We start from the raw sequence: 27516 nt of genomic DNA, 5'->3' as shown, positions 1-27516 counted from the left end.
TTAAATTAGTTCGGAATAAAACTTACCCATTTTCACCATTTTCAATGTTTCCATCAATAGTTTCAACCACCCGAAACGGTTAAAATCGGGGGTGGATCCATTTTAAGTAGGAGTTTTCCAGGGAGAAAGTATTCTACTATTATTGTTCCCAAATATTGGCATCTCTGAGTCCTGAGTTTCTTCTATGCAAGACAAATAACTTATTCAGGAAACAAATCCAGGATGTCAAGGATATCAGCAAGGACTCCAGCTGCCGTGGTATCATTGCCAGCACCAGCACCTTGAATAACCAGTGGCTGTTCATTATAACATCGGCTGTATATCTCTAACTGCATTTGAGTCAAAGGAAAAAATTGTTAAGTTCAATATTTTATTGCGTAATGCAACTGACCGCTAAACAGGACCATGCGTAGCTAGAACAAACTTCAGAATGTTGAGTGAATAAAATATATGAGGATCACAATAGATTTGATCAAGTTATGAGCTCTTTCATGGAGAAAATCGAAATGGATGCAATTTCTTATGACCTGTGATGGCGCCGTTGCCGGGGAAAGTTGCTTAAAATTAAACTCGTGTAAAATAGTGAAAATATTCACAAAAATAAAATAAAAATGGTGATATGTGCAATGAATGGAAGAGTGCAACGGGAATGAAAAGAGCACTGGTCGTGGACCGGATTCATATTTTTGAGTGTTGTAAGGAAAAGTAAAATACTAAGATGCAAAACAAAAAACTAATAACTAACTAAACTAAACTCACTGAAATTTATTAACCAAGAAGCAACTTACTAAACTAATTTAATAAATAGCACATTAAACATTAAATCTAAAACTAATTAAACACCAAATTATAAAGCAAGCTAACTAATCTAACATTAACCAACTAATGAGGCAAAACAGAAAATTACATCTAAATTACCCACCTACTAACCAATGAAAATTGCAAAACTAATTGCAAGACTCAAAATTAACAACTAAATCTAACAAATTGAAATTAAACAATCAAGTAACCAACTAAGCTAAACAATCTTAATTAACAGAAAATTAATTAACAAAACCGAAATTAATTAAGCCCTAATTAACCTTTTTTTTTTTATAGGTAATAAGAGATTTTATTCCAAGTAAATAGGCATAGCCCAAGTACACATGAAGTATACAAGAGAATACACCTAAATACAAACTAAAGTAAATAGAATTAAAATAAAGCATTACAAATATTCATATCCCTCACTAGATTGTTCACCCAAAAGTTTAATGTGCTAAAGAAAAAAAAAAAACCTAAATTCCCCATTGTGCGTTCACAATCTTCGAAGCACCTCCCATTTCTCTCAAGCCATAGACACCAGAACAAACACGAAGGAATCATCCTCCACTTAGCTTTATTGCCTCCACATCCCGCAGCACCTTGCCAACTAGCCAAGAAATCCACCACATGAAAAGGCATCACCCAAGCAATGCCTACCCTTGCAAATAACTCATTCCATAAGGCAGTCACCATTTCGCAATGAAGAAATAGGTGGTTAACAGATTTCCCATCTTTTTTACGCATAAAGCATCAATCCATCACATATAAACCCATTTTCCTCAAATTATCAGTAGTTAAAACTTTCTCTAGCGACACCAACCAGCAACAAAATACAACTTTACTAGGCACTCTAGCTTTCCAAATGCATTTCCAGGGGTATGTTTTATTACCATGACTATTTAACACCTTGTAATAGGAATTCACAGAGAATAAGGACTTATTATCATGAACCCACTGCATCATATCCTCCCTGATTAGATCAATCTTCGAATCATAAAGTTTTACATAGAAATCAGTAGCTTCACTCACTTCCCAGTCCTGTAAATCTATAGTAAATTCCACATTCCAATTCAGCATGTTGTTAGGAAACAAATATGAAACAGCCACAGTAGCCCCTTTGTTTTTAGCAATCCTGAAAAGACTAGGAAATGCTAATTTAAGAGGTAAAACACTACACCAAACAACGTGCCAAAAGAAAATATTAGTCCCAATCCCCACTTTGAAATTAATGTTTTTGACAAAATCCCCACATCCCAAAAGAATGGACTTCCATAATTCCACCCCAAATACCCCTTTATTTCATTAGAACACCAATTCCCCTACATCCTTCCATATTTAGCATCTACAATTTGTCTCCACAATGCATTTCTCTCATTGTTGTACCTCGAAAGCCACTTCCCCAGGAGAGCTTTATTAAAAAGCTTTAAATTCCGCACACCCAAACCTCCACAAGACATTGGAGTACAAACCTTATTCCAACTCACCAAGTGAGATTTACGTTCCTCCCCAATACCATCCCATAAGAAATTTCTAAAAACCCTCTCAATTTTTTTACCACCCCCGCTGGAATAGGGAAAAGAGAGAAGTAATAAGTGGGTAAATTAGACAAGGTGCTTTTAAACTCTTCCCCCTTTGGACAAATATAGCTTTTTCCAACCAGCTGGTCTCCTTTCGATCTTCTTAATCACCCCATCCCAAATAGACACAGATTGAGGATCCCCCAAAGGTAACCCAAGATATTTCATGGGTAGAGAAGATACTTTACAGTCCAGAATGTTAGCCTAATTAACCCTTGATCAATCTAATGTCTAATGGAACTAAGAGATTAACAAAACTAAGCTAAGAACTAAGCTACATTAGAAAATAATTGATAAAATACGAGCTGGAAATTGAAAAGCCATAAAATCAAGATTCTAGGGTTCATCCTTATATTCAAATCACAAAATTCTCAAAATCAATCCATAAAAATGGTAATACCTGTTAAATGGAAGCTTAAAGGAGCAAGGAAAATAACTAACATCAAAGTTAAACAAGCAGGAAATAGAATACCCAAAACCGAATGGTTCTAAGCCAAAAATCTCAAAAATACACCATAAAATTCAAACTAAAACTAAATAGAAAGTTAGGGAATGGAAAGAGCAAGTAAGATGGCTGGAGATGGAGACGACAGGCAACGGAGGATGGCTGGACAGCGGCAGTTTGGACCCCTCGAGGAGCTCTTCAAAGCTGGTGGCGCTGCTTGTGTTTTTCCCACCTACGACGCTTCTGAAGAACAACCCTGTGTGCGTCCGTTTTCCTCTCAGTGTGTGTGTGTGTGTGTTTTTTTTTATGTTGGGGAACATCTCCAAGGCAGGGCCTTTCGGACCTACCCCTGCAGAGTAAACTCCGGTCCCGTGCACCGCACCCTCGAAAGTTTCCATACACGAAACTAGTTAAATCACATGCTTTTCACCAGGAAGTGTGGCCCCAAATGATTGTTTGCACCCATGGGGTGTTGAACCTTGGACCTTGAAGGGAGTGATATCCCAAGACCAAGGCCTTCACCACTTGGGCTAAGAGGTGTTTTATTTTTTTCTTCTTAATGTCTTATGCTGTGCGTTTTGGAAAGGAGAGGTGCTGAGCCTTTTTTTTGTCTTTTTTTCTCTTTAAGCATCATTGCATGTCTTGGCCTAGATGAAAAAGTAGAAACCAGAAAACATTAAAAGCAAGAATAAAATATCAAAGATGTGTTGTGCATGTGAAGAAATATTGCCCAATTAAGTCACAAATTATAAAATTAAGCATAAATCATGCATTCAACCAATTTAAATCACAACTTGGATTTATGCCTCTCAAGTCTTAACCATTTTTCCATCTAAAACCAATAATAATGTTATGAAATATATTGGTTCTAGATGTATAAAATATGCAATAATTCAGCTCAATCACTCCCCAACTAGTATTTTGCTAATCCCTGAACAAAATAGTGAAAATTAATTGAGATGAATATTGCATAAAGATAAAATCCAAACATAAGCAATTAAACACAATTCTGAATTCTGACAATAGGTGACACATGACTACTCAACCCCAGGAGCTATGGGCAAATGTCTCAGAACTCATATGTGTGTGTAGCTAAACTGGTTGTGTGTTCCTCATTACTATCCATGATTTGTCCTAGGATTTTTCAACCTTAAGATTAATCATTGCTGATTCTAACTACCTCAAAGCCCAAGGGACTAGCAGTTTTCATGCCAACTCTGTTTAAAGGTTGAACACTCAACCCCCAAAATTTTGGGTAACTGTTTCTAGCCCTTTACTTAAGAAAGCTCCCTAAGCCGCCTTCATCCTTATTTTTTTCTTTTTCACTTTTTTCTTTTTATTGAAAATGGCTCGGTAATCCTGCAGTTTACTTCTCCTATGTTAAATCAGTGAACAGTAAATGAGGAACACTACAAGTGTAAGCATGTGCAAAATGTCTTTCAAAACTTGCCCTTCGTTCTATATAAATCTTACCAAGTCTCATCTCAATAAGTATAGCATCCCGGTGTTTCAAGCCACACATCAACAAAATATGATGCTAGAAACCATGCTCTATGCTTAGGCTTGAAAATAAATCTTCACAAAAATAATTCCGCTCAACCACTCCACCAAGATGCTCAAATTTCACAAAATGCTAGAAATCGTGTGTATCAATCATTTGTGTATCAGTGCACATCACATTAATGCAAAAATTGTGTTATCTTCTGCACACACGCTCCACCCCCTAACTAGTGAGAGACATGGTCCTCAATGAATCAAACGAAGGAAAACAAAATGCACAGGAATAATAAGTAAGCAAAACAGACAATCTAGCATGTGATATAAAATCAAAGCAAAACAACGAATATAGATAAAAGACAAAAAGCAATTAAAGAAAGCCGTAAAGGGGAAAAAGATCAAAAAAATTATCCAGGATCTTGCACAAGCAAGTTCTCTTCATTGGGATCGAAGGGATTTATAAACGGCTTGAGACGTCCATTGACAATGAAGCTATTGTCATTCTTCGGATTGACAATGTCTACTGCGCCGTGAGAATGGACCTCCTTTACAACGTAAGGTCCACTCCATCGGGATTTCAGCTTCCCAAGAAAAAGATGTAGTCTTGAATTGTAGAGAAGCATTTTCTGATTAGAGACAAGATGTTTGTCATGGATCTTCTTATCACGCAAGGCATTCATTCACTCCTTTGCCAAGCGAGATTTGTCGTAGGCCTCCCTCTATAACAAACCGACCTAGATTTTTTTTTAGAGATTAAATGCGAATATTTTGTTTGGACTGATGAGTGCCAGCATGCTTTTGAGACCCTAAAAGATCACTTAACAGTTGCCCCTATTATGCAATCTCTTTGATGGGACTTGCTGTTTGAGATTATGACCGACGCTAGTGATTTCACCCTTGGTGCCGTTCTTGGCCAAAGAGTGGACAAGCCTTCGGTCATTTATTATGCAAGTCATATTTTGAATGATGCACAGAAAAATTATACCACCACCTATAAGGAGTTGTTAGCTGTTTTGTTTGCCTTAGATAAATTTCGTTCTTACATTATTGGGTCCCCTGTTATCATTTTTACTGATCATTCTGCTATTAAGTATTTGTTGGCAAAGAAGAATGCCAACTCTGGCTGATTCATTGGATTCTTTTGCTCCAAGAATTCGACATTACTATTCGGGATAAGAAGGGAGTCGAGAATGTGGTAGCCAATCACCTATCATGACTACAGCTGCCCGACTCCTTCCTTGAATGATGATTTGCCTTATGAACATCTTTTTGCAGTGTCGTGCACTCCATGGCTCACGGACATTGTGAATTACCTTGTCATTAACCGGATACCGAAGCATTGGACAGCTCAGGACAAGCATAAGTTCCTTGCAGAGGTACGATTTTATTACTTCAACACTCCTTATCTTTTTAAGTATTATGTTGATCAGTTGGTGCGTCGATGTATTCTTAATGATGAGTTTACCTCTATTTTCCACTTTTGCCATACTGGGCCTGTGGATGCCATTTTGCAGCTAAGAAAACTGTTGCCAAAATTCTGCAAAATGGACTCTCTACTGGCCCACCATTTTTAGAGAGTGGAGTCTTTCTACAAGGCCTGTGAGCCTTGTCGGAAACTTGGAAAAATCACAACACGTAACACGATGCCCCTTTCCCCTATCCTTAAACTTGAGATATTTGATTGTTGGGGGATTAACTTTATGGGACCATTTCCAAATTCATTTGGGAATTCCTACATTTTAGTTGTTGTGCATTATGTTTCAAAATGGGTAGAGGCCATACCTTGTAGAACAAATGATCATAAGGTTGTCATCCGTTTCTCGAAAGAATTGTTTGCACATTTTGGCATGCTCAAGGCAATCATTAGTAATGGAGGTTCGCATTTTTGTAACAACATTTTCAAACGCTTATGCAGAAATATGGAGTGACCCACAAGGTCTCTACTCCATATCACCCCCAGACTAATGGTCAAGCTAAATTGCCCAATAGAGAGATCAAGCTCATTCTCGAAAAAACATTCCGTCCCACTCGAAGGATTGGTCTGAAAAATTGCTTGATGCTCTCTGGGCTAATAGGACTGCATTCAAAACTAATTTAGGAATGTCACCTTATAGATTGGTTTACGGTCGGACTTGACATTTACCTGTTGAGATTCAACATCGTGCTTTATGGGCTATTAAGCAAATTAACTTTTCACTTAATGCTGCCAAAGATTTAAGAAAGTTGCAGATTTCAGAGTTTGATGAAGCAAGGAGGGAGGCCTACGACAATTCCTGCTTGGCAAATGAGCGAATGAAGGCTTTGCATGACAAGAAGATTTAAGACAAACATCCTGTCCCTGATTAGAAAGTGCTCCTCTGCAATTCAAGATTGCATCTTTTTCCCTGTAAGTTGAAATCCCGATGGAGTGGACCTTATGTTGTAAAAGAGGTTCATTCTCACGAAGCGTTAGACATTGTCAATCTAAATAATGGCAATAGCTTCACTGTCAATGGACAACGTCTCAAGTCGTTTATGACTCCCTTTGATCCTAATGAAGAGATCTTGCTTGTGCAAGATGCCGGGGAAGTTTTTTTATCTTTTTCCCCCTTACGGCTTTCTTTAATTGCATTTTGTCTTACCTATATTTGTTGTTTTGTTTTGATTTTATATCACATGCTAGGTTGTCTATTTTGCTTACTTATTCATGTACACTTTGTTTTCTTTCATTCGATTCATTGAGGACCATGTCTCTCATTAGTCAAGGGGTGGAGCGTGTGTGCACAGGATAACACAATTTTTGCATTAATGTGATGTGCACTGATACACAAATGACTGACACTCTATTTCTAGCATTTTGTGAAATTTGAGCATTTTGGTGGAGTGGTTGAGCGGAATTATTTTTTAGAAGATTTATTTTCAAGCCTGAGCATAGAGCATGATTTCTGATGCATCATATTTTGTTGATGTGTGGCTTACAATACCGGGATGCTATACTTATTGAGATGAGACTTGGTAAGATTTATGTAGAACGAATGGCAAATTTTGAAGGACATTTTGCACATGCTTACACTTGTAGTGTTCTTCATTTACTGTTCACTGATTTAATACATGAGAAGTAAACTACAGGACTACCAAGCCATTTGCAAAAAAAAAAATTGAAAAGAAAAAAAAAAAGGATGAAGGCGGCTCAGGGAGCTTTCCTAAGTAAAGGGCTAGAAACAGTTACCCAAAACTTTAGGGGTTGAGTGTTCAACCTTTAAACAGAGTTGGCGTGAAAACTGCTAGTCCTTTGGGTTTTAAGGTAGTTAGAATCAATAATGATTAATCTCAAGGTTAAAAACTCCTAGGAAAAATCATGGCTAGTAATGAGGAACACAACCAGTTTAGTTACACACATTTGAGTTCTAAGACATTTGCCCCAATTTTATGTGTTGAGGTAGTCTTGGTGGATATAGCTCCCGGGGTTGAGTAGTCGTGTCACATTTTGTGAGAATTCAGAATTGTGCTTGATTACTTCTGTTTGGATGTCAATCTTTATGCAATATTTATCTCAATTAATTTTCATTATTTTGTTCAGGGATATTAGCAAAATGCTAGTTGAGAAGTGTGATTGAGCTGAATTATTGCATATTTTATACATCTAGAACCAATATATTTCAATTATTTCATGACATTATTATTAGTTTTAGATGGAAAAATGGTTAAGAAGCATAAATCTAAGTTGTGATTTAAATTGGTTGATAGCATGGTTTATGCTTAATTTTATAACTTGTGATTTAATTGTGCAATATTTTTTCACATGCACAACACATCTTTGATATTTTATTCTTCCTTTTAATTTTTTTCTGGTTTCTACCTTTTCATATAGACCAAGACATGCACTGATGCTTAAAGAGAGAGAAAAAAAAAAAAAAAAAAAGACAAAAAAAAGTCTCAGCATCCCTCTCCTCTCCAAAACGCACAGCATAAGACATTAAGAAGAAAAAAAATAAAACACACGCATGCTGAGAGGAAAATGGATGCACGTAGGGTTGTTCGGAAGCACCGCCAGCTTTGAAGAGCTCCTCGAGGGGTCCAAACCGCTGTTGTCCAGCCTTCCTCCATTGCTTGTCGTCTCCATCTCCAACCATCTTACTTGCTCTTTCCATTCCCTAACTTTCTATTTAGTTTTAGTGTCAATTTTATGGTGTATTTTTTAGATTTTTGGCTTAGAACCATTCGGTTTTGGGTATTCTATTTCTTGCTTGTTTAACTTTGATGTTAGTTGTTTTCCTTGCTACTTTAAGCTTTTTTTTAACAGGTATTACAATTGTTATGGATTGATTTTGAAAATTTTGTGATTTGAATATAAGGATGAACCCTAGAATCTTGATTTTAGGGTTTTTCAATTTCCAGCTTGTATTTTATCAATTATTTTCTAATCTAGCTTAGTTTTGTTAATCTCTTAGTTCCATTAGACATTAGATTGATTAAGGGTTAATTAGGGCTTAATTAATTTCAATTTTGTTAATTAATTCTCTGTTAATTAAGATTGTTTAGCTTAGTTGGTTTCTTGATTGTTTAATTTCAATTTGTTAGATTTAGTTGTTAATTTTGAGTCTTGCAATTAGTTTGGCAATTTTCGTTGGTTAGTAGGTGGGTAATTTAGATATAATTTTCTGTTTTGCCTCATTAGTTGGTTAAAGTTAGATTAGTTAGCTTGCTTTATAATTTGGTGTTTAATTAGTTTCGGATTTATTGTTTAATGTGCTGTTAATTAAATAAGTTTAGTAAGTTTCTTCTTGGTTAATTAATTTCAGCGAGTTTAGTTATTAGTTTACTGTTTTGCATCTTAGTCTTTTACTTTTCCTTGCAACACTCAAAAATCTAAAAATATGAATCTGGTCCACTACCAGTGCCCTTTTCATTTCCGTTGCACTCTTCCATGCATTGTACATATCACCACTTTTATTTTCTCTTTGTGAATATTTTCATCATTTTATACGAGTTTGATTTTAAGCAACTTTCCCCAAGGAAACGATCTAGGAATTTTATTCCTAATTTATTATGCGACACCCTCCTGCACTTGGGACAATCATTGTGCTGCTCATTTTTTAGTGAGTCAACCTGTGGTGATGAGGTATTTTCAGAACAATTATTGCAGTCATGATTAAATTTGTAACTTCTCCAGGAAACTCCAGACACAAGACACTAAATAAAAGGAGAGAGAGTGGCAGGAGAGGGTGTTCAAACGCCAAGAGGTCCAAGAGTATTACTGCTTTGATCAATGGAATTATGATATTGATCAAAGAGATATTGACTGTTGAATACTGAGGCAAAGGTACCGAGTTAACTCTTATTGTTTCCACATTTTCTTTTCTTCTGTCTCCAATCTTCTATACTGCCATATCTGTCAGTTGTCTGTAGAGAGTTGTGAATTAAAACAACCCCTTACATATTCTTTTTGATCGGTAACCCCTTACAACCATATTCTAGAAACGTCCCTTCACCTAAACACCATACAACCATCACGAATTGTTTAGCAAGACATCCCCTAGGCCGGCTTGAAATTTCAGAGCAGTCCTGCACTGCTTGGCCTAATCTTTAGCTATCTCAACGGATATTTTTCAATTTCCCTTTTTTACGTGGAACCTCAACAAGGCATGGCCTTTGTACCCAGAGAGTAATAAGCCTAAGGGAACTCCACCTGTCAGAAACATGCATCAGATAAGCTAAGGGAACTCCTAGTGTGGAATAAGTCTACAGCCCATCCAAGTGAAGGGCCCTTTTGAAAATATTCCCAAAGAAATTCTTGATATATCCTTTGATCTCTTTCTTCAATGCTTTAAGCTAAGGAAATCTATGCTAATATAACAAGGCCTTGCTCTCCAACAAGGGAGACCTCCATCTCGTCGCTCTTACAGACATTCTTTCCTAAAACATGTTCTGAAATTGAAAGGGATCAAATCCTGGAAACCTGCTTATAATCTCGTAAAATTCAGCCATGACCAGGAACAATGTGAATCCTACCTGCCCCATCGGTAGTGACTATAAATTTCACTGGTTCCCAAAAAGGTTTAGATGTCTGAATTAATCAACCTTTTGAACCTTCACTATATTTGAGGAAGATCCCAAGATCTATCAAGATGTTACATACAAGAAAAATTGAATATTTCATTCATGGACCCATTATCCACCCCTATTTCAGTTTGCAAGTCCCAAGGAAAATAAGACGACATTTATGGCTTTTGCCTCCTTATCATAAAAAAAATGCCTCCTATTATTACTTCAGGATGCCTTTTAGTGAACTAGTAAAAGATAGAACTATGAAGAGAAAAAACACAGGACATACCACATTGTCGCTTCCTCTCAGCCTTCCCAAGGGAGAGTCCTTAGGAAGCTCTTGAATGCCTACTTCACACCTACCCAAAAAACAAAAGTTAATAAATACGAAAGCATGTATTTACAAAATTAGAGCCAGAGCACATCAATTCTCACAAATTTGATTATAATGCCATGCGCATGCAAGAAGACATGATCACACTTTTTTTATAAGCTAGCAATGAGCGTACTTGTACACAAAAGGTGGAGCCGATCCTATTTGATAAAACTCAATAATCAGGAAATGTTCATGGAAGCTACTTCATCATGCTTTTCACAATGTAAATATATCCGTTTTCTTTAGAACAACTGGATCCCAAATATATTTGTTACATTTTATATACCATCTAGATGTAAACTAATCAAACAAGCATCCAAGGAAGATGACACCTTTCACCATGGTAAGAACATATTCATAGAACTTTTCTACTTTAAAGAAAAATGTGAGAAGTGTGCCCATCATAGGTAGGAACTCCCCACGCTCCCGCAACATAACCTTGCAGAAACTCGTAATCTCGGATGCCGGGGAAGGCCACACTGGACGAGAAGCACGAGCAAAGCCTTGGGCAGGCAAGGACTTAAGCGAACACAGCACTAAGCGAGCAAAGGCTCAAGTAAGGGTAAGCGAGCAATAATATTGGGCAAGTGAAGTAAGCCAGCATCACTTCTGGGCAAGCAATGACAAGGGTGAGCAAGGGGTATTTGAGATTAGCACTGAGCGAGCAATGCATGAAGGCGGGCAACTCAAGGGAGAGCAAAGCTTTGGGCGGGCAAAGGTAAGCAAGCTGGAGTTCGAAACATGTTCCACGGGCAAAGCGATACGAATCCAAGCAAGGTACCCAAGATGTGTTCCTCTCCCTACCTTCCATCCAAGCTAAAGCTCAGAGTCAACCCTACACTGTATGGAGAAGCCAAGCAAAAATGCTCGGAAGCATGTGGACACTCTCATGGAAATCTCAACCTCAACAGCGACGTTTTACGAGAAGCACGATGTTTGACAACATTCACGAGCGGCAGATTGAGTTTGCCTTCTCCTTGGCCGAGCTCCTAAATTGCACAATGTCTTGTCCGTGCCTGCCACACCCTTCATCTGACGTACACCTAGGCAGCCGGATGCTCACTTATCAGCAGACCAACCAGCAATGAGAGGGCAGTGCACTCATGAAGTCATTTTCCCTCCTTTTTACCCCACGCCTCTTAGCACTTTGCTTATGTAACAAAAAGCCTTCTTCCTTAGTTCTTTCTCTCACACTCTTGTCTGCCCTAACCCTCATTTCCAGAAAAGAAGACCTTAGCTCATCAAAGAGACACACTCACACACACTTGGACGCCCGAAGTCACTGTCGAATAGCAAGAAAATCGACATACCGACGACCAAGCACAGCTGTTACTCACTGCTTGGGTAAGTAGTCGCCGTGACTGCATCCTCTCCTTTTCTCTCACCGTCACCACTTTCTTCTCTGTTTCAAAGCCTTTCCCCGAGATCACTAAAAAATTTCTCTTCCATTTTTCTCTCCCTCTCAACTGATCTGTGTTCAAAACTGAGCAACCATTTTCTCAAAGTCTTAGGGGAGGTTTGGATAGTGAGTTGAGATGAGATGAGATGAGAGTTGAAAGTTGAATAAAATATTGTTAGAATATAATTTTTTAATATTATTTTTGTTTTGAGATTTGAAAATTTTGAATTGTTTGTTATATTTTATAAAAGTTGTAATGATTAGATGAGTTGAAATGAGATGAGTTGAGATGGTTTTTGAATCCAAACAAGGCCTTAGACTCACTAAGGCGCCTGAGGTAGTCATCGGACCACTTGAAGCCAGCCCGCCAACGACCAACTCAGTGAAAACTCACTGCCGAGGTAGGTTCTCCTCTGCGACAATGCTTACAATGGTGTGATTAATGACCATGAGCATGCTGTGTGCGATTTGGTTTGTTACCTTTGAAATATTGATGCGTAGTAGGTTGGTGATGCCTTGCTTTTGGGTTACCAATTGTGAAGATATGCATGCATTCCTCACGATTTAAGCTTAACATGTTAAAAAAGAATAGAGGAATAACTATATCTCTGCTTCTCCCTATGATGTTTGTTTTACCAAGTATACCGTTGGTTAAGCTGATAAACCTCGGGTAACCATTGTTTCCGTGTGCGTTTTGCTTCATCACTGAGCACTTGGAGGTCATCAACCTCGATGATGCTCGCCAATGCATTGTGGAGGGGCTGGGACAAATGGTTGCTTTGCTTATGACCGGAAGTGTTAAGGTTGAATCCCCTAGTGAAGAGCCAGATCTGGAGGTGGAGGGGAGGAACAAAAGTGTCTGCCTCCCCCCCCCCAAAAAAAAAAAAAAAAAAAAAAAAAAAACTCCAGCCTATTATATCCTACCCCACCCCAGCTTTGCCCCTGCATTTGGGTGATCCATTGACAAAAAATAAAACCTGAAGGAAAGGCAAGGAGGCGTTAAGGTTGGGTGCACAAGTGAAGCTCGACAAGGTAAGAGCTAGATTTGGAGGGGGTGACATAATTGTCTGCCTCCCCACCACCACCACAAAAAAAAACTGAAATTCATTTGACAGATTGATTTAGAAAAAAAAAAGAATTGAACAAAAGACAAGAAATGTTAAGGTTTAAGCTTGACAAGGAATGAGCCAAAACTGGAGGGGATGAACATAAGCATCCGCCTCCCCCACCTCCCAACCCCCAACTCCCCAACTCCAGCTTATTACATCCAAGCCCGCCCAAATTTGCATTTGAGAGATTGATTGGTAATTCTTGAGCAACCCCTGCATTGTTTTGTTTGCGAAGGAATTATGTGATGAAAAAACTTAGATGTCCACAATTCAAAGGAATTTGAGTGGATTTTCTCGCCATAGTTGATTACACCAGTAGCTGGTTGTTGTGGCAAGCCTGAAAAATGGTGGGATTGGTGAGGGAGGCAAACTAGGACACCATGGACATCAATGAAAATGTTTTTTTAAACTAAGATCTATTTTTCCTTATGCCCAATCCTACATTATAACTGCATAAATATCTTGCAAAATTTTTGGCTACCACTCAGAATGATGCATAATTGGAAGGACCTATTGCACAAATATCCAAAGTTTCAGGACCAAATCCCTTATTTCAAGGGGTTTAAGTGCCACCGAACAGAAGTTGAGGGGTTGTGTTGCATTTTAACTGGAAAAAATGTCACATTTACAGTCTAGTCTATACTTTATGGAGAGACTAGAAGCATCACAAAGCATGACTCAACTAAAATGTTCCAGAGTAGCTACGTCTCCCTCTTATAATGATGTTACCACTGCTTTAGTCCATCATAATACTGTGTCATCTTCAGCCATTCCTCCCCAGACAATAATCTCAGACACATCTAACTGAAAAAAAAATGTTCTCATTGTTCCATCATGTGTGAGAAGTATTCTACTACGGCAATCTAAATATTTGAGCCATATCCTTCATAAAGTGAATTACTCGGGATATATTCAACATATTAAATTTCTGAGCAACAGCAAAGATGCATAGAAAAATTACCTTGATCCCTCAATTACACAGACATAGCGTAGCACATTTCCATTGAAAGAAGCCTTTGTAACTCTTTCTTGGATATCCTTATCAAGCAATAACAGGCCAGAGTCCAGGAAGTCTTCAACAGACATTGCCTTGGGTCCCATTTCTTTAGGGAACAAGCTCTCAATCTGAAAAAACATATATATATTACCAAATTGTTAATTTGAGTTTTCTTTTTAATTTAAAAACACGTAAAGATGAGAGCAATATTGCATTAACCTTATTACCTTAATGCTATCCAAGTTAATCCGCCAACCAAGAAGTCGAGCAAGGATCAAAGCCTGCATTATGACACCGAAAGGAAAAACTTAAGAGGATATCGTATGAATTATGCTTCTATAATGGAAACCACGTACAGGAAAGATCTGCTTTGCAGATTATATCTGTTGCCCATTATATGACCCTCCATCACTTAAAATGACTCCCCATAACTTCAATAGTTATATGATGGAGGGCTGTAAGTAGAAATAATAATTAAGAATAGGTACAAAAAAGTTATAACCATGGGCAGGCACTAGTTCCAGAATTTAAACTCTCGATTGGATAAATGGATAGCATCAGTCAAACGATTGTGCACACATTTATTCATAAAAAAACGATTGTGGACATATTGAATTCACATTTGACAAATGCAACATAAACACATGATCACTTTATCTTGTTTATTCTTCATCAAGATCTGAGACATTCTTCTCGCCATGATTGTTCCAAATTGTGAGAGATTATCTCATATAGTAAAATCCAAAAATTAAAATGAATATGCAAAGTAACCATCCACTATGTACTGTCCCTCTGTCAGCCTTATTCAAGGTCTAACAGTCAGCATACTCCTAGAACAAATGACATCAAAGCCAGAAGCCTAGAAATTTCGTAATAAATAGAATGTAAAAACAATAATATCAGGCACAAAAAAAAAAAAAAAACAGTCCTAACCTTTCTTGCAACATCCATTCCACTAAGGTCATCACGAGGATCTACAACAAGGATATCCAATCAGAGATAATCATACTGGCATACTAAATATCTAAGACTTAACTTCTTAATGCAAAGCACCAACTTCTCGAGACAAAGAAGAGTAGAAGTCTCATGAAATAACATGACAAATCACACTAATTCAATAAGTGAATTTCGTAGGGATACCTGCAAGCATGTGTTTTCTTTTAAATCATTCAAGAATCTTACTAACCAAAGAAAGATTAAAAGAACAGAAAAAACAGAAACACTAGGAATTATAACAATCCACTGCCACAACCGAATGGAAGTGTCTTCTAAGTAAAAAATACATCATTAAATTATATGAATAGGTTCTTTACATTCCAAAGAATACTCAAAAGGGACATAACACAACTTTAAGCCCAAAAATCATGCTGGTACACCCAAGCAAGTGGGATATTAGATGCTTCTCTACAAATATCCCTTAAAGGTAATCTGCATAACTTTCATTGCCATCAATGCAAGGCATGAGATCTCGTGTCCAATCCCATCCTCTATATATAGTGTGAAGAATACAGCGTTAGAGTAATGAATGGATCATAAGTGATATTACAACTGCAAAATTCTGAAAAGAAAATGTAATGTTCGTATTGAATGTTAGCATCAAGACAAACCAACAATGGAAAAAAAAGCACATCCAGGATTAAAATTACTACCCTGTTTGCAAGTAGAAAGTGGAAACTATTTATTCCTAGACTGCCTACTGTGAGTTGGCCACAAAATTCATAGGCCATGAATGTGTTTTTACAGCAAAGCAAAAGATCATAGAAACCTGGTTCAGTAAACCCCAAGCTTTTAGCAACTTTAACAACTTGGCTCAATGGCTTTCCATCTTCTACCTCACTCATTACATACCCCAATGTACCTACAACAAACATATGAGATATCAGTAGCATTGTTCATATGCACGTGATACCCAGAATACAAATGCAAACAATCCTCGGAGGTGATTTACAGAAGACGAGCAATGAGTTAACATGCTTTATGTGTACCACTCAAACTCCCAACAATGCGGTGGACAGCATCTCCGGATGAAATTACACGATTTATGGATACAATGACCGGAAGACCAGCACCAACCTAGCAAGAAAATTGAAACCAAATAAGAGGACATTGCTTAAGCCATTTCACTGCAGATGTCACTATATTCTGAATTTGATAAATCAGAACACATGGATGACATTTGCTTAGCAAGACCAATAAGGAAGCCACCAGTAGCCAGATCAAACACCCAATAGCATAATATTAATAAATCAAGCATATGCCAATCATACTGAAGAATCCATTTAAATCACCACCTTCTACCAGAAAGTAGCATAATAGAACTGATCTCATTAATGATTAAAGTGGCAAAGTGGAAACAAAACTCAGGAACTGAAATCATCGTGATCAATTCCCTGCAGATGAAGCAATGATATACTAAATCTATAAAGATGAGGCTGTACGAAATATAAAACTCAAAGTAGCAGAGAAATACAAAATGAACAAAAGAAATCACAAACAAAACATCCATGTGAATAATTAAGTCAGCATTCAAGCATACGACTAGCACTTACACATGTATCCTCATTATCGGAGTCATAGCCAAACTGTCACAGCCTATCTATGCGAATATAATCAAGCATGTATACAGAATTGAGCCCTGACTTCACCTACCAACTCTCATTCATAGGGAAGCAAATCCCAATTGGTCCAGACAGTAAAGACTACAGATCATCTAACTTCAAGTCCACATAGACACGAACTTGCTATAAACATCTACCACACCGCAAAGCATCTTCAAATCACTAAACAGAAAAAGAGCACAGCAAGTTAATATAACAACAAAAATGGCATCATCAATTTGACGTATATGTCATTAAAACGTGGAACAAGGGAACACCAATGGTCGATTACAGAAAGCACCTATGTTCAGACAGTCAATGCATCTAGTGTTTGAAAGCCCACATAAGCTCCAAGCATAGGGGAAGAGTTGGGGCAAAAGAATGTTAAGATACATAGTATAAGGGTGCTGGGTGCTCACTGTTTTTTTTCTTTTTGCACTATAAAATGAGCTAAACTTAATTAATAACCAAACAAGGGTGATACCTAAGCACAGAAGTATACAAATGGAACACCAATTGGCTTCTTCAACAGCTCCTAGGGTTTGAGACAGGGGGATCCTTTGTCCACTTTATTATTTGTTATGGTCATGGAAACTTTTAGTAAAATGTTGTCAATAGCAGTTGGAGGTGGCTTTCTTTTGAGTTTCTTTGTGGGAGATACTAACAGCAGTACTTTCAATATTTCCCATTTGTTGTCTGCAGATGACTCGTTGATATTTAGTGATGTGAATCATAATCACATGAGGGCACTTCTTCTATGTCTTGATGCTGTCTTTCGCTTGAAAGTAAACTTTGCGAAGTTAGAGTTGGTTCCGATCGGTAGTGTCCACAATATAAGGAGCTTGGCTAACATATTGGGATGCAACGTATCTTCTCTTCCTATGAAGTACCTTGGTCTTCCTTTGGGAGCACAATTCAAAGCTAAGGCCACATGGGACAACGTGATTAAGCAAATCAAAATAGGTTGGCAGGTGGAAGATGGCGTACCTTTTTTTTTTTTTTTTTGATGTCGGGGAACCTCTCCAAAGCAGTGCCCTTCGGACCCACCCCTGCAGAATAAACCCCGGTCTCATGCACCGCACCCTCAAAAGTTTTCCTACATGGAACTGGGCCCAAAGGATTGTTTGTACCCATGAGATGTTAAACCTTAGACCTTGAAGAGAGTGATACCCCAAGACCAAGGCCTTCACCACTTGGGCCAACCCCTTGGGGTTGATGGCGTACCTATCGAGAGGTGGTTGGCTTACTCTCTCCAATCCGTCCACCTATTTCCTTTCTCTTTTTCCTTTACTCACAATTGTGGCGAAATGTATTGAGAAACTTCAACGTGATTTTGTGGAGTGGATTAAGCGAGGAATTCAAATTCCACCTAGCCAATTGGGGGAAGGTATGAGATCCAATATTTGGTGGTGGGTCGAGGGTTCAAATTTAGAGGATATTCAACCAGACACTTCTAGGGAAATGTTGTGGCATTAGCACCAAGAGAAGGATGCATTATGGAGAGTGGTGATTGACTTCAAGTATGATGGAGCATTGGGGGGTCCTCTAATATGGAAAATGGGGCATATGGTGTGGGGTTGTGGAAGAAATTAGAAGATGGGGGGTCTTCAATTGACATATCATATTTTTGATGCGTAATGGCTCCAAGGTTAGATGGCATGATATATGGTGTGGAGACAATGTTGTAAAACTCTTTTTCCAGCTATGTACAAGATAGCATGTGACCAAGAAGCCTCAACGGCTGAGTTATTGGGAGTTTCAGGAGGTTCTCACAGTTGAATGTCAATTTTCTTAGGGCAACCCAAGATTAGCAAATTGGTGTATTCTCTGACTTCTTTAATCTATTATATTCTACGAGAGTTAGGACTGGAGGAAGTGATAACATGTTTTGAATACCTTCTAAAAATGGGAAATTCTCTGTCAGCTCATTCTATGAAGTCATCACTAGTCAGCACCATAATCCTTCTCCTTGGAGTGTTTGGAGTAAGGCACCTCTAAGGCCACTTTCTTCATTCGGACTGCTTTTTTAAGGAAGATTTTGAGAATGGACAAACTAAGAAAAAGAAAAATCATAGTAATTGACTAATGTTGCACGGTAGGAGAAGTGGAGAGACAATGGATCGTTTACTTCCACTTTGAGGTGGCTATGGTCCAATGGGATGATCTCTTCAATAGAGTGGGGTTAGCATGGGTTATGAGGGAGGGTGTCAATCTCCTTGTCAGATGGAGAGGTCTATATGGCTTCTCGCAAATTGTAGCAATATGAAAGATGGTCCACATACATCTACTTTTGTGCATTTGGAAGGAAAAGAAAGATTAGAATTTTGCAGGCAAGGAACACTCATTGGATGAACTTAGACACTTCTTCTTTGACTCACTAATGTCATGGGCAATTACCATAGACTTCAACGAACTCAACTTTCATGATTTTCATGTATCTATTTCTAATTCTTGACTAGGAGCTTCCATGTCAACACATCCTAACTACTTCCTAATGAATTCACTGAGACTGCATATGAACTAGTGCATCATACTTATAAAAAGACTAGTGCATAATATGATGCTGGCATGAAAACCCATGCACCCTATGAATCTATTACAAATATGCCATGTGGCATAGATGGAGTGATGGTGACGGGGTCATGAAACACGGTAGAGATGGGGTTGATGATGGTGAGACAGTTGAGTTGGGATTATGGTTATAATCGATCTGATCTGAGTAGATATTTTGGGTTATTGAGTCGAGCTTGACTCAAATAACTCGAGCTTGAGCTTGAGCTCAATCTCAAGCTGGGAGCTCACCAAGCCAAGCCGAGTTGATCAAAACACGAGCCCAATTTGAGTTATTTTTTTTAATCTTTGCTCTTACTCTTTAATGACCTCAAGCCGAGTCAAGTTACTTCTCAATCTTTGTATTATTAGTCTTAAAATATTTTTATTTATTTTTTAATGAAATTGAATAATTAAAAATACAAAATTACAAAAAAGACTGATTAAATATAATAAAATTTTTACTACCATTGTATTGACCCCCTAATTGAATTATAAGATTGTAAAAGTTTTATGAATGAATAAAAATTTGGAAAAAAAAAATGCCTTACACCTTTCTAAATTCTATCTAAATAATTACAAATGGGATAACAATAACAAAAATTACATGAATGAGAAAAAAAAATTCATATGTAAGTTTTAGACTATAGTATAATCATAAGAATTTAATATAATTTATCCATTACAATATGCAACTGGTCAATATTTATTTTTAAAACCCATATTTTATGTCTACAAAAGTTACTTATTAGTAATATATATATTATATCTGTATATATTAGTTTTGCAATGGTGACATGGTACGTGTACGATAGTATACACATTATACAATAGCATATATCAACATTTCTTATATGGTTCCTACGCAGTAGTATATGAAACTACTAGTTAGGCATTATACATATTATAAAACGGCTACTATAATTTAATTACAGTACTTAACTAACGACATATAACTATGGACTATATTCAATATATAGGCATAAATGACTAGGCATAAGTAATTAGGTTGTATGATACATATTTAATTATAAAGGTTACTGTACTTATATTATTAAATTTAATATTTATACATGCATTTCTATATATTTAAGAATGTAGCTCAGGCATAAATGAGAAGGACTTAACAAGCCTTAATCGAGTCGAGTTTAATCGGGTATACATCATTTACTAATTAAGCAGGTTTCTAGTTTCATGATCAAGCTTTTCTTTTTTCATGAGTCAAAGCTCGGTTCGAGTTTAACCGAGCGAGTATCAAATGAGCAATCATACGAACTGGTTCATTTACAACCCTAGTTGGGATGTCATTTTGTGTATTTACATTTTTTTGGTCCTTTATATCGTTAGAACATATTGAGAGGGTGTTTTGAGAAAAAAATTAATAAGATGTGATTTTCTTGAACGCATTTTCAAAGTAGTGTCCTAAAATAGAAACTGCTCTTTATTATATTAAAGAGCCATAGTTTTCTTTTTAATATTATTAGAAAGTAATATTAGGATTTCAATTTCGGGTGAATTTGCAAAATGAGGTAGAAATGACATTTTAAGCTCAGGCCTCGTTTGTTTTCACAACACTACTCAACTCATCTCATCTGCGAAAACAAACCAGGCCAATGTTCCCTTAAATTAGACTATCCGGGGAAAATGTAAACTTAAGAAGCTAATGCAATAATGCATACATAGATGTGTACAATCACATATCTATATATAGTCAGGATATCTATTACAATAAATAAAAGCTAAAGCATCCACTTTGTAAAATATTGCGCCACCTCAGCATTTGACTATTTTAATTTAATTTTATAATTATTTTATTATTCCCTAATTATAATACAGCCACATTTACACTTTCACCCTTTATTTTCACTTTATTAACCCGTCTTTTACACATTCTGTCAGCTTGTACCCTTTATTACCACTTCATTAGCTGGCTCTTGCACTTGCAGTCTCAGTTAACACTTTTGATTTTATTAAGTTCAATTTTACCTTAAATCTGTTCATTTTCCAAGTTATCAAAACTATTAGGTTTCCAGGTTGTTAAAACAATTGGATAACCATCTCAGCATTAATTTACTCCCTTAAACATTGTTCAGTTTCCAGACTGTTCTGTTTCTAGGTCATTCAGCTTAAGTAGAAGAAGTCTGTTGCACTTCTGCTTATTTCTCTACAGATCTTGCTCTTCTAATTAAGGTGTCATTTTTTGTTTCATTGTCATCTTGGAGAGGGATAGCCAAATGCCATTTTTTAAGTCGTTGATGCTACTTGAAACAACTGTTGCAGCTTCTTCTAAACCCATCTGATTGGGTGGTCATGAAAGGTTCCAAAACCGGTTTCCCTCTTTCTGGCAATTTTGGTGGTGTTGGTGGCCATCTCTTTTGTACAAAAAGCTACAACAACTAAGACTCCAGCATCAAGCCCAACATTTGAAACTCATCTTTGTGCCCACTTTCTTTGCATCTCTTACAACTTCGACTTTCGGGTTGTTCTTGTGAGCTATTGTGGTCTAAATTCCAATGACCAGCATATCTAGTCAACATGATCGTTTACTTCCCTCTTACACTTCCCCCCACTCTGTGTATAAATTGACAAGTATATCAAGCTTCTCACGACTATGAGAGAAGTGGGGGAATATATTAAAACTTAATAATTGCCCGTGCATTATTAATAAGAATATTGGAAGCAATTGCAGCATCATCATACTGACCAGAGAAGAATGGTCGAGTTTTAACTCAACGACAACTAGACAGCAATATTAACAAGTAGTCAAAAACAAAGATAAAATTATTAAAAGTCCAGCTTTATATCCAAGACACTTCTCGTTCTTGGGTACATGGCATATTTTAAATCTATTACCCATAACGAAAACAAGGCTCCATGATGCATCAAGCAAAATAATGACTTACAGTTGACTCATGCCGAATTCGACGCGGGTGTGAAACTAGTTTGTCATAATCCTCCTGTAGCCCAGCAAGTAAAAGGTTCCTTTCAGACACTTCACGTGTTACTGGGTATCTCAGAGACAAATTCATATAACACGAATGGTGATCATAGAATGGGAAGAATGAAGAGACAACAATGGCACTCTTGTTTTAAAAAATATTACTAAGAATTGAACATGTGGATGGTTTCTCTTGGTAAACATGAGAAATGAGTGCTTCAATCTACCAAACCTACAAGAGTTAATTACCATGGTAGAAGTAAGAGGCTTTTTATTTGCCAGGACAATGCAACAGCCCAAATCAACCACTTGTTTTAATACTCCAATAGTCTCTGAACTTGCAGAGCAATCGACTAAAGCCAGACCTTTTACAGGTAATAGCAACATAAGGTCATATATTCAAGGCAGAAAGCGTGAACATCTCTATTGCCAGAATCCAATTTCTGAAATTAAGCATGAGTAAAGATGAAATATGAAAACAAAAGCACTAGAGCTTCAAAAGCCACATACCTAATGATTTACCCAGAACGGCTGCAATGTCTATAACTTTCCTTGTTGAGCCTGAATTGGTGAGTGCTTGAAACTGACCTTTAGCAAAGATAAGACAATAAGTATTAGAGAGACACACAGTCATAATACATCCACTTCAGTACACAAAGATAAGTAATCGAATTACCAGAATTACAGAGTGTCAAGAGAGAAGAACCATTCAACTTCACTCGGCAAACTTCCAATAGAAACTCGTCATCCAACTCCATTGACAACTCATCCGACACAACAATCAACGACTTACTATCACATACCCCACAACTCTCAAGTAAACTCCCTGCCAACCAAACCTGGTCTATTAAAGCAACCTAATAATGATACATGCATTCACATAGACATACATAAATACATACATACATACAAAAATACCACACACACACACATATATCGCTATATCAAATCAGCCAACAGTTTAGCCATCCTGGGTGATAAGTAATTAAACGTACTCAGGTTTGTCTACATCCAAGCATCAATATAATAACCTTGAAGGTAGTTTATTAAACTATTGGTGTTTTCCAGCATCTGCAACACGCAGAAAGAAGATTTGCACTATTCTTTTTAGAAGCAAAATCCTTTCCATGTTAACAATACGAACATTGGGATATTATTCTACATTAACAAAATCACTTCGAAAACGAAATGGACTTGATTCTGAATACACAAAGAAATCACGACACCAAATAAATGATTTTCTCTAAGTAATGGTGACCAGATTGGCGTGAAGAGATCGGCAGGAGACAATATGCTGTAGGAGCTGCCGCCCAACTCCACCGCAACCCATCAAAAGCAGAGGAATAGTCTTCATTTTCTCTAGATTTCTTCTTTCTTCCCACCTTGGTTTTGTGGGAGTTTTATATTTACTATGCGTTTGGATGTTGAGATGAATTGAGTTAAATTAAGTTGAAATAATAAAATATTATTAAAATATTATTTTTTAATATTATTATTATTTTAAAATTTAAAAAAGTTAAATTATTTATTATATTTTATATTGAAATTTGAAAAAGTTGTAATAATGAGTTGAGATAGATTAAGTAACCAAATGTACCCTCTCGAGCTACTCTACTGCCCAGAGTAGCCCACTCGACCGCTTTTCACTTTTTAATTTTTTTTTTCATTTTTCTTTTGCACATTTTTTTATTATATTTAAATATTTTTTAAAAAAATACTCCAATACATTTAAAATCACTTTTTTAATCACTAAATAAATAAAAAATTGACAAGCGGTCAAATTGAGCAGTACAATTAAGAGGCAAAGTAGTTTTTTCCTTATATTAAAAAAGAGTCAGGTTACTCTACCGCCTAGAGTAGCCCGCTCAATTTGACCGTTAGGTCAAATGTATGTTTTTATTTTTTTCTCATTTTTCTTTTCATATTTTTTAACATATTTAAATATTTTTAAAAAATAAAAAAAAATACATCAATACACTAAAAATCAATTTCTTAATCATTAAGTAAAAAAATTTAAATACACAAGCGGTCAAAATGAGGGAGCAAAGTAAGGGACAAACTAGTATTTTTCATTTTCCAATTATTATTTTTCTCAAGGTTACATACATCTGTTCATGATAGTTAATATGCAATATATCCTATAAATGCATCTAGCAGTATGTAATAACCGCAGCAGGATAAGGGTAATTAAATAAAACTTATGTCAGAATAAACTAAAACATCTCAATATCATTCATAACCATCATTAGTTCAAATAATAAGTGGCATAATTTTAGTACAAATATTCTTGCTAAAAAGTCTCCATGGCTAAATCAATTGTTTCATACTCTCTAAAGCACGGAAGGTTAGGGCTATAAATTAATGTTTTGAATACCGTATCGAAAGCCGTACTGGTCAAGGCACTGGAACGAAATATTTCGATATTGGTACCGTTTCGGAATAGTCGATATATGAATAAATTATATATATAAATTAAATTCTAAAATAATAGTCTATATGTGAATAAATTATATATAAATATATATATATATTATAAATAGTCTAGTCTGAATTGAGGGTCAAAAAATAAGCTTATAGTTTGAAAAAATGAAAAAAAAAATTGAAGGCCGAAATATCGGCCGGTACCAGCCAAAATATAGGCCGGTATAGGCCAAAATTGAGGCCGGACGGCCGGTATTTAGGCCGATACGTAACATATAGGGTACCTGTACCGGCCCAGCGGCCGGTACGAAAAATTTCGGCCGTACCGGACGGTACGGTACGAAATTCAAAACACTGCTATAAACATCAAGATGAGGTCTAATATTTTGTCGAGGTCCGGCTTCTCTTAAATCAATCAGATTCACTGGTCCATCTGATCCATCCTCGTCAAGTTCTGACACAACTTCTAGAATGATAATAGGTTTACAAGGGATGAGATTTATTTGAAATTTCAGTAAGTTAGACAACCAACATGCACAACGATAAATTATGTATGATGAATAATAAATATGAAATGCATGCGATGCAGAGAAATCAGTATGTATCTCCCATCCAAATTCCTCAACATTTTCAAAAAACTGAAATACATATTTTCTTATAGAGAACATTTTCACTTCAACAGTCAGAAACATAATTTCCTCATAACATTTCATCATTATTAGTAATTCTCATTTAATCATAAAATTAACATCATAATATATGGTATCGTCATAGTTTCCTATAAGCACTATGAGCACATACTGATGACCGTAGTACAATTCACGTTGAGACTACGTTGTCTACAGACTAGTTCTCAATATATTGGTAACATAACATAAACATCATCATAATATCATTGTACACCGACCAGTTTTAGATGTAATAACATTTGACTTCGCTCTGGTATTCTTTAAAAGAACTCATTCGAAGTCTGTTGACTGTTCTTCATCAACCCAAGAGTTACCACTCTATTTTTTCTCACTCCAGAGTGGACAAAAGAATTCCGCTACGATAATTTCTCATCCTAACCTTTGGAGTCATGACAAGATTATTTTCATGATATACTTGAAAAATATAGTTCATGACATATGCATATATGTAGCAAGCTTTTATATGAAAATGACATTTATATGCAATATGTTAAAATGGTGAAAAATGCCACATGTCATGTATGCAAGTAGTCATGTCCTCAATACATGATATTTTATACTCAAAATGACAATTATAATATGAATGTGACATTTATCAATAAATCATAAATAACTTATCGAGGTTTAAGTTAGAGATCAACTTACAAACTACTAGAGTTCGAAAAAAAGTAGCTGCTGTAATCAAAGTCGTATTAAGTTAGGATTTGAATTATTACGGAAGATGTTCATAATCAAAAGGATTTAAAAATAATTATTTACAAAAATACCCCTAAACTTTCAAAAATTACCACTACAGCCCTAATTTTTCACTATTTGCAAAAGAACTTCAAGTTTAACCAAACTTCATAGACCTCATATTTTCCATATTCTAAAACCATCTATCTATGCCTTTAAAATTCCAAAAATGCAAAGTGGTACTAGTCCAAATACACTCAACTCGTGGCATGCACTCTAGTTGATGCTTAAATGTAATTTCAACTATTGATCCCTATGAATAAATGCATATTTGATTTTTTTAATTACAAATAATCACTATCATCCCTAAAGACATGTTAAAAGTTTAATCTTAAGTGAACAAGTTCATCCCAATACTTAATCATGGCTAAAAACCTTAATTTCTATTAAACTAGTCCTTAAGCATGCATGATATCTCTTAATCTTTTTCAACAATAAAGGTTTCAAAGACTGAAATTAAATCATGCATTTTCCTTCTTATCCCAATCACAAAATTTTCTAATTGCTCATATTTCAAGCCTAGGTGAAATAAATCAATACTCCATAAGTTAAGCATGATTTAATCAAACCGTGCATGCTTTGATGATCAACATAATATAGAATTAAAACCTATCATGTCATACTTCTAACCTCAAAATCAAACTTTCAAAAATCATTCTAAGACATTTATACATCATATCAAAATATGCTAAAACATGTCATAGCTAAAATTCTCACTTAAAACAATTTAAACACTTAATCCATCCTTAATGAACTCAGTTTTGAATTAAGTATGGTAACCTTTTTTCTAAACTTATCCAAAAATCACTTCAACACTTAAAAGCAACACATAATATGCAAACTAAGATCTAGGGCAAGAAAACTTACAATTTTCGTGGCCCTTTGAAACTCCCAACACAAGAACTCTAAAACACTTCCCAAGAATACTCAAGAGTACTTGGTTTCCACTCACTTGCACTCTAAAGGGAGAAGAGCTCTCAAAAACTCAAAAAGAGTTTGGAGAATAAGTGTGGAGTAAATGAGAGGGAGTGGAGGGGGTTTTTATAGTGCTCAAGAGGGGAGGGGGACGCCAACCTTAGCTGGAGGAGAGTTTTGTGATTGGTCGAGTAGGCAGTGGTGGTGATGAGTGCAAGCTTCTAGCTTTGTGTCACCTTGTGCATACGTGAATAGTGCCCTAAAATCACCATGGTCTCATCAAGTCAGGTGCTACAATGACCCTATAGGTGCAGGGCTACCGTGGTGCAAAAAGAAGAAAGAAAAAAAATTAAAACCAAGGCATGATACCATGCCATGATGTCGCCGTGTAAGATTCTGAACAATCTAGAAAGTTTTTCAATTTATTTGATGCATCCCTTTGT

At 36.4% G+C, this 27516-nt stretch overlaps 1 protein-coding gene across 1 annotated transcript; it reads right to left on the bottom strand.

Annotated features, from left to right (window-relative positions):
- On the bottom strand, positions 1–23716 carry LOC121239604 (bifunctional aspartokinase/homoserine dehydrogenase). Its single transcript, XM_041136877.1, is given in 13 exon segments — positions 1–329; positions 10637–10706; positions 14193–14356; positions 14456–14509; positions 15162–15202; positions 15994–16086; positions 16214–16301; positions 22279–22332; positions 22563–22678; positions 22824–22901; positions 22990–23121; positions 23124–23139; positions 23572–23716. Coding segments are annotated over 13 exon segments (1131 nt in total). The 5' UTR covers positions 23668–23716; the 3' UTR covers positions 1–200.
- Positions 23717–27516: the final 3800 nt, after the last annotated feature.

Source organism: Juglans microcarpa x Juglans regia, chromosome 7D, assembly GCF_004785595.1.
Source record: "Juglans microcarpa x Juglans regia isolate MS1-56 chromosome 7D, Jm3101_v1.0, whole genome shotgun sequence".
In the NCBI taxonomy this organism is placed as follows: Eukaryota; Viridiplantae; Streptophyta; class Magnoliopsida; order Fagales; family Juglandaceae; genus Juglans; species Juglans microcarpa x Juglans regia.
This window is presented reverse-complemented; position numbering and strand designations above follow the sequence as displayed.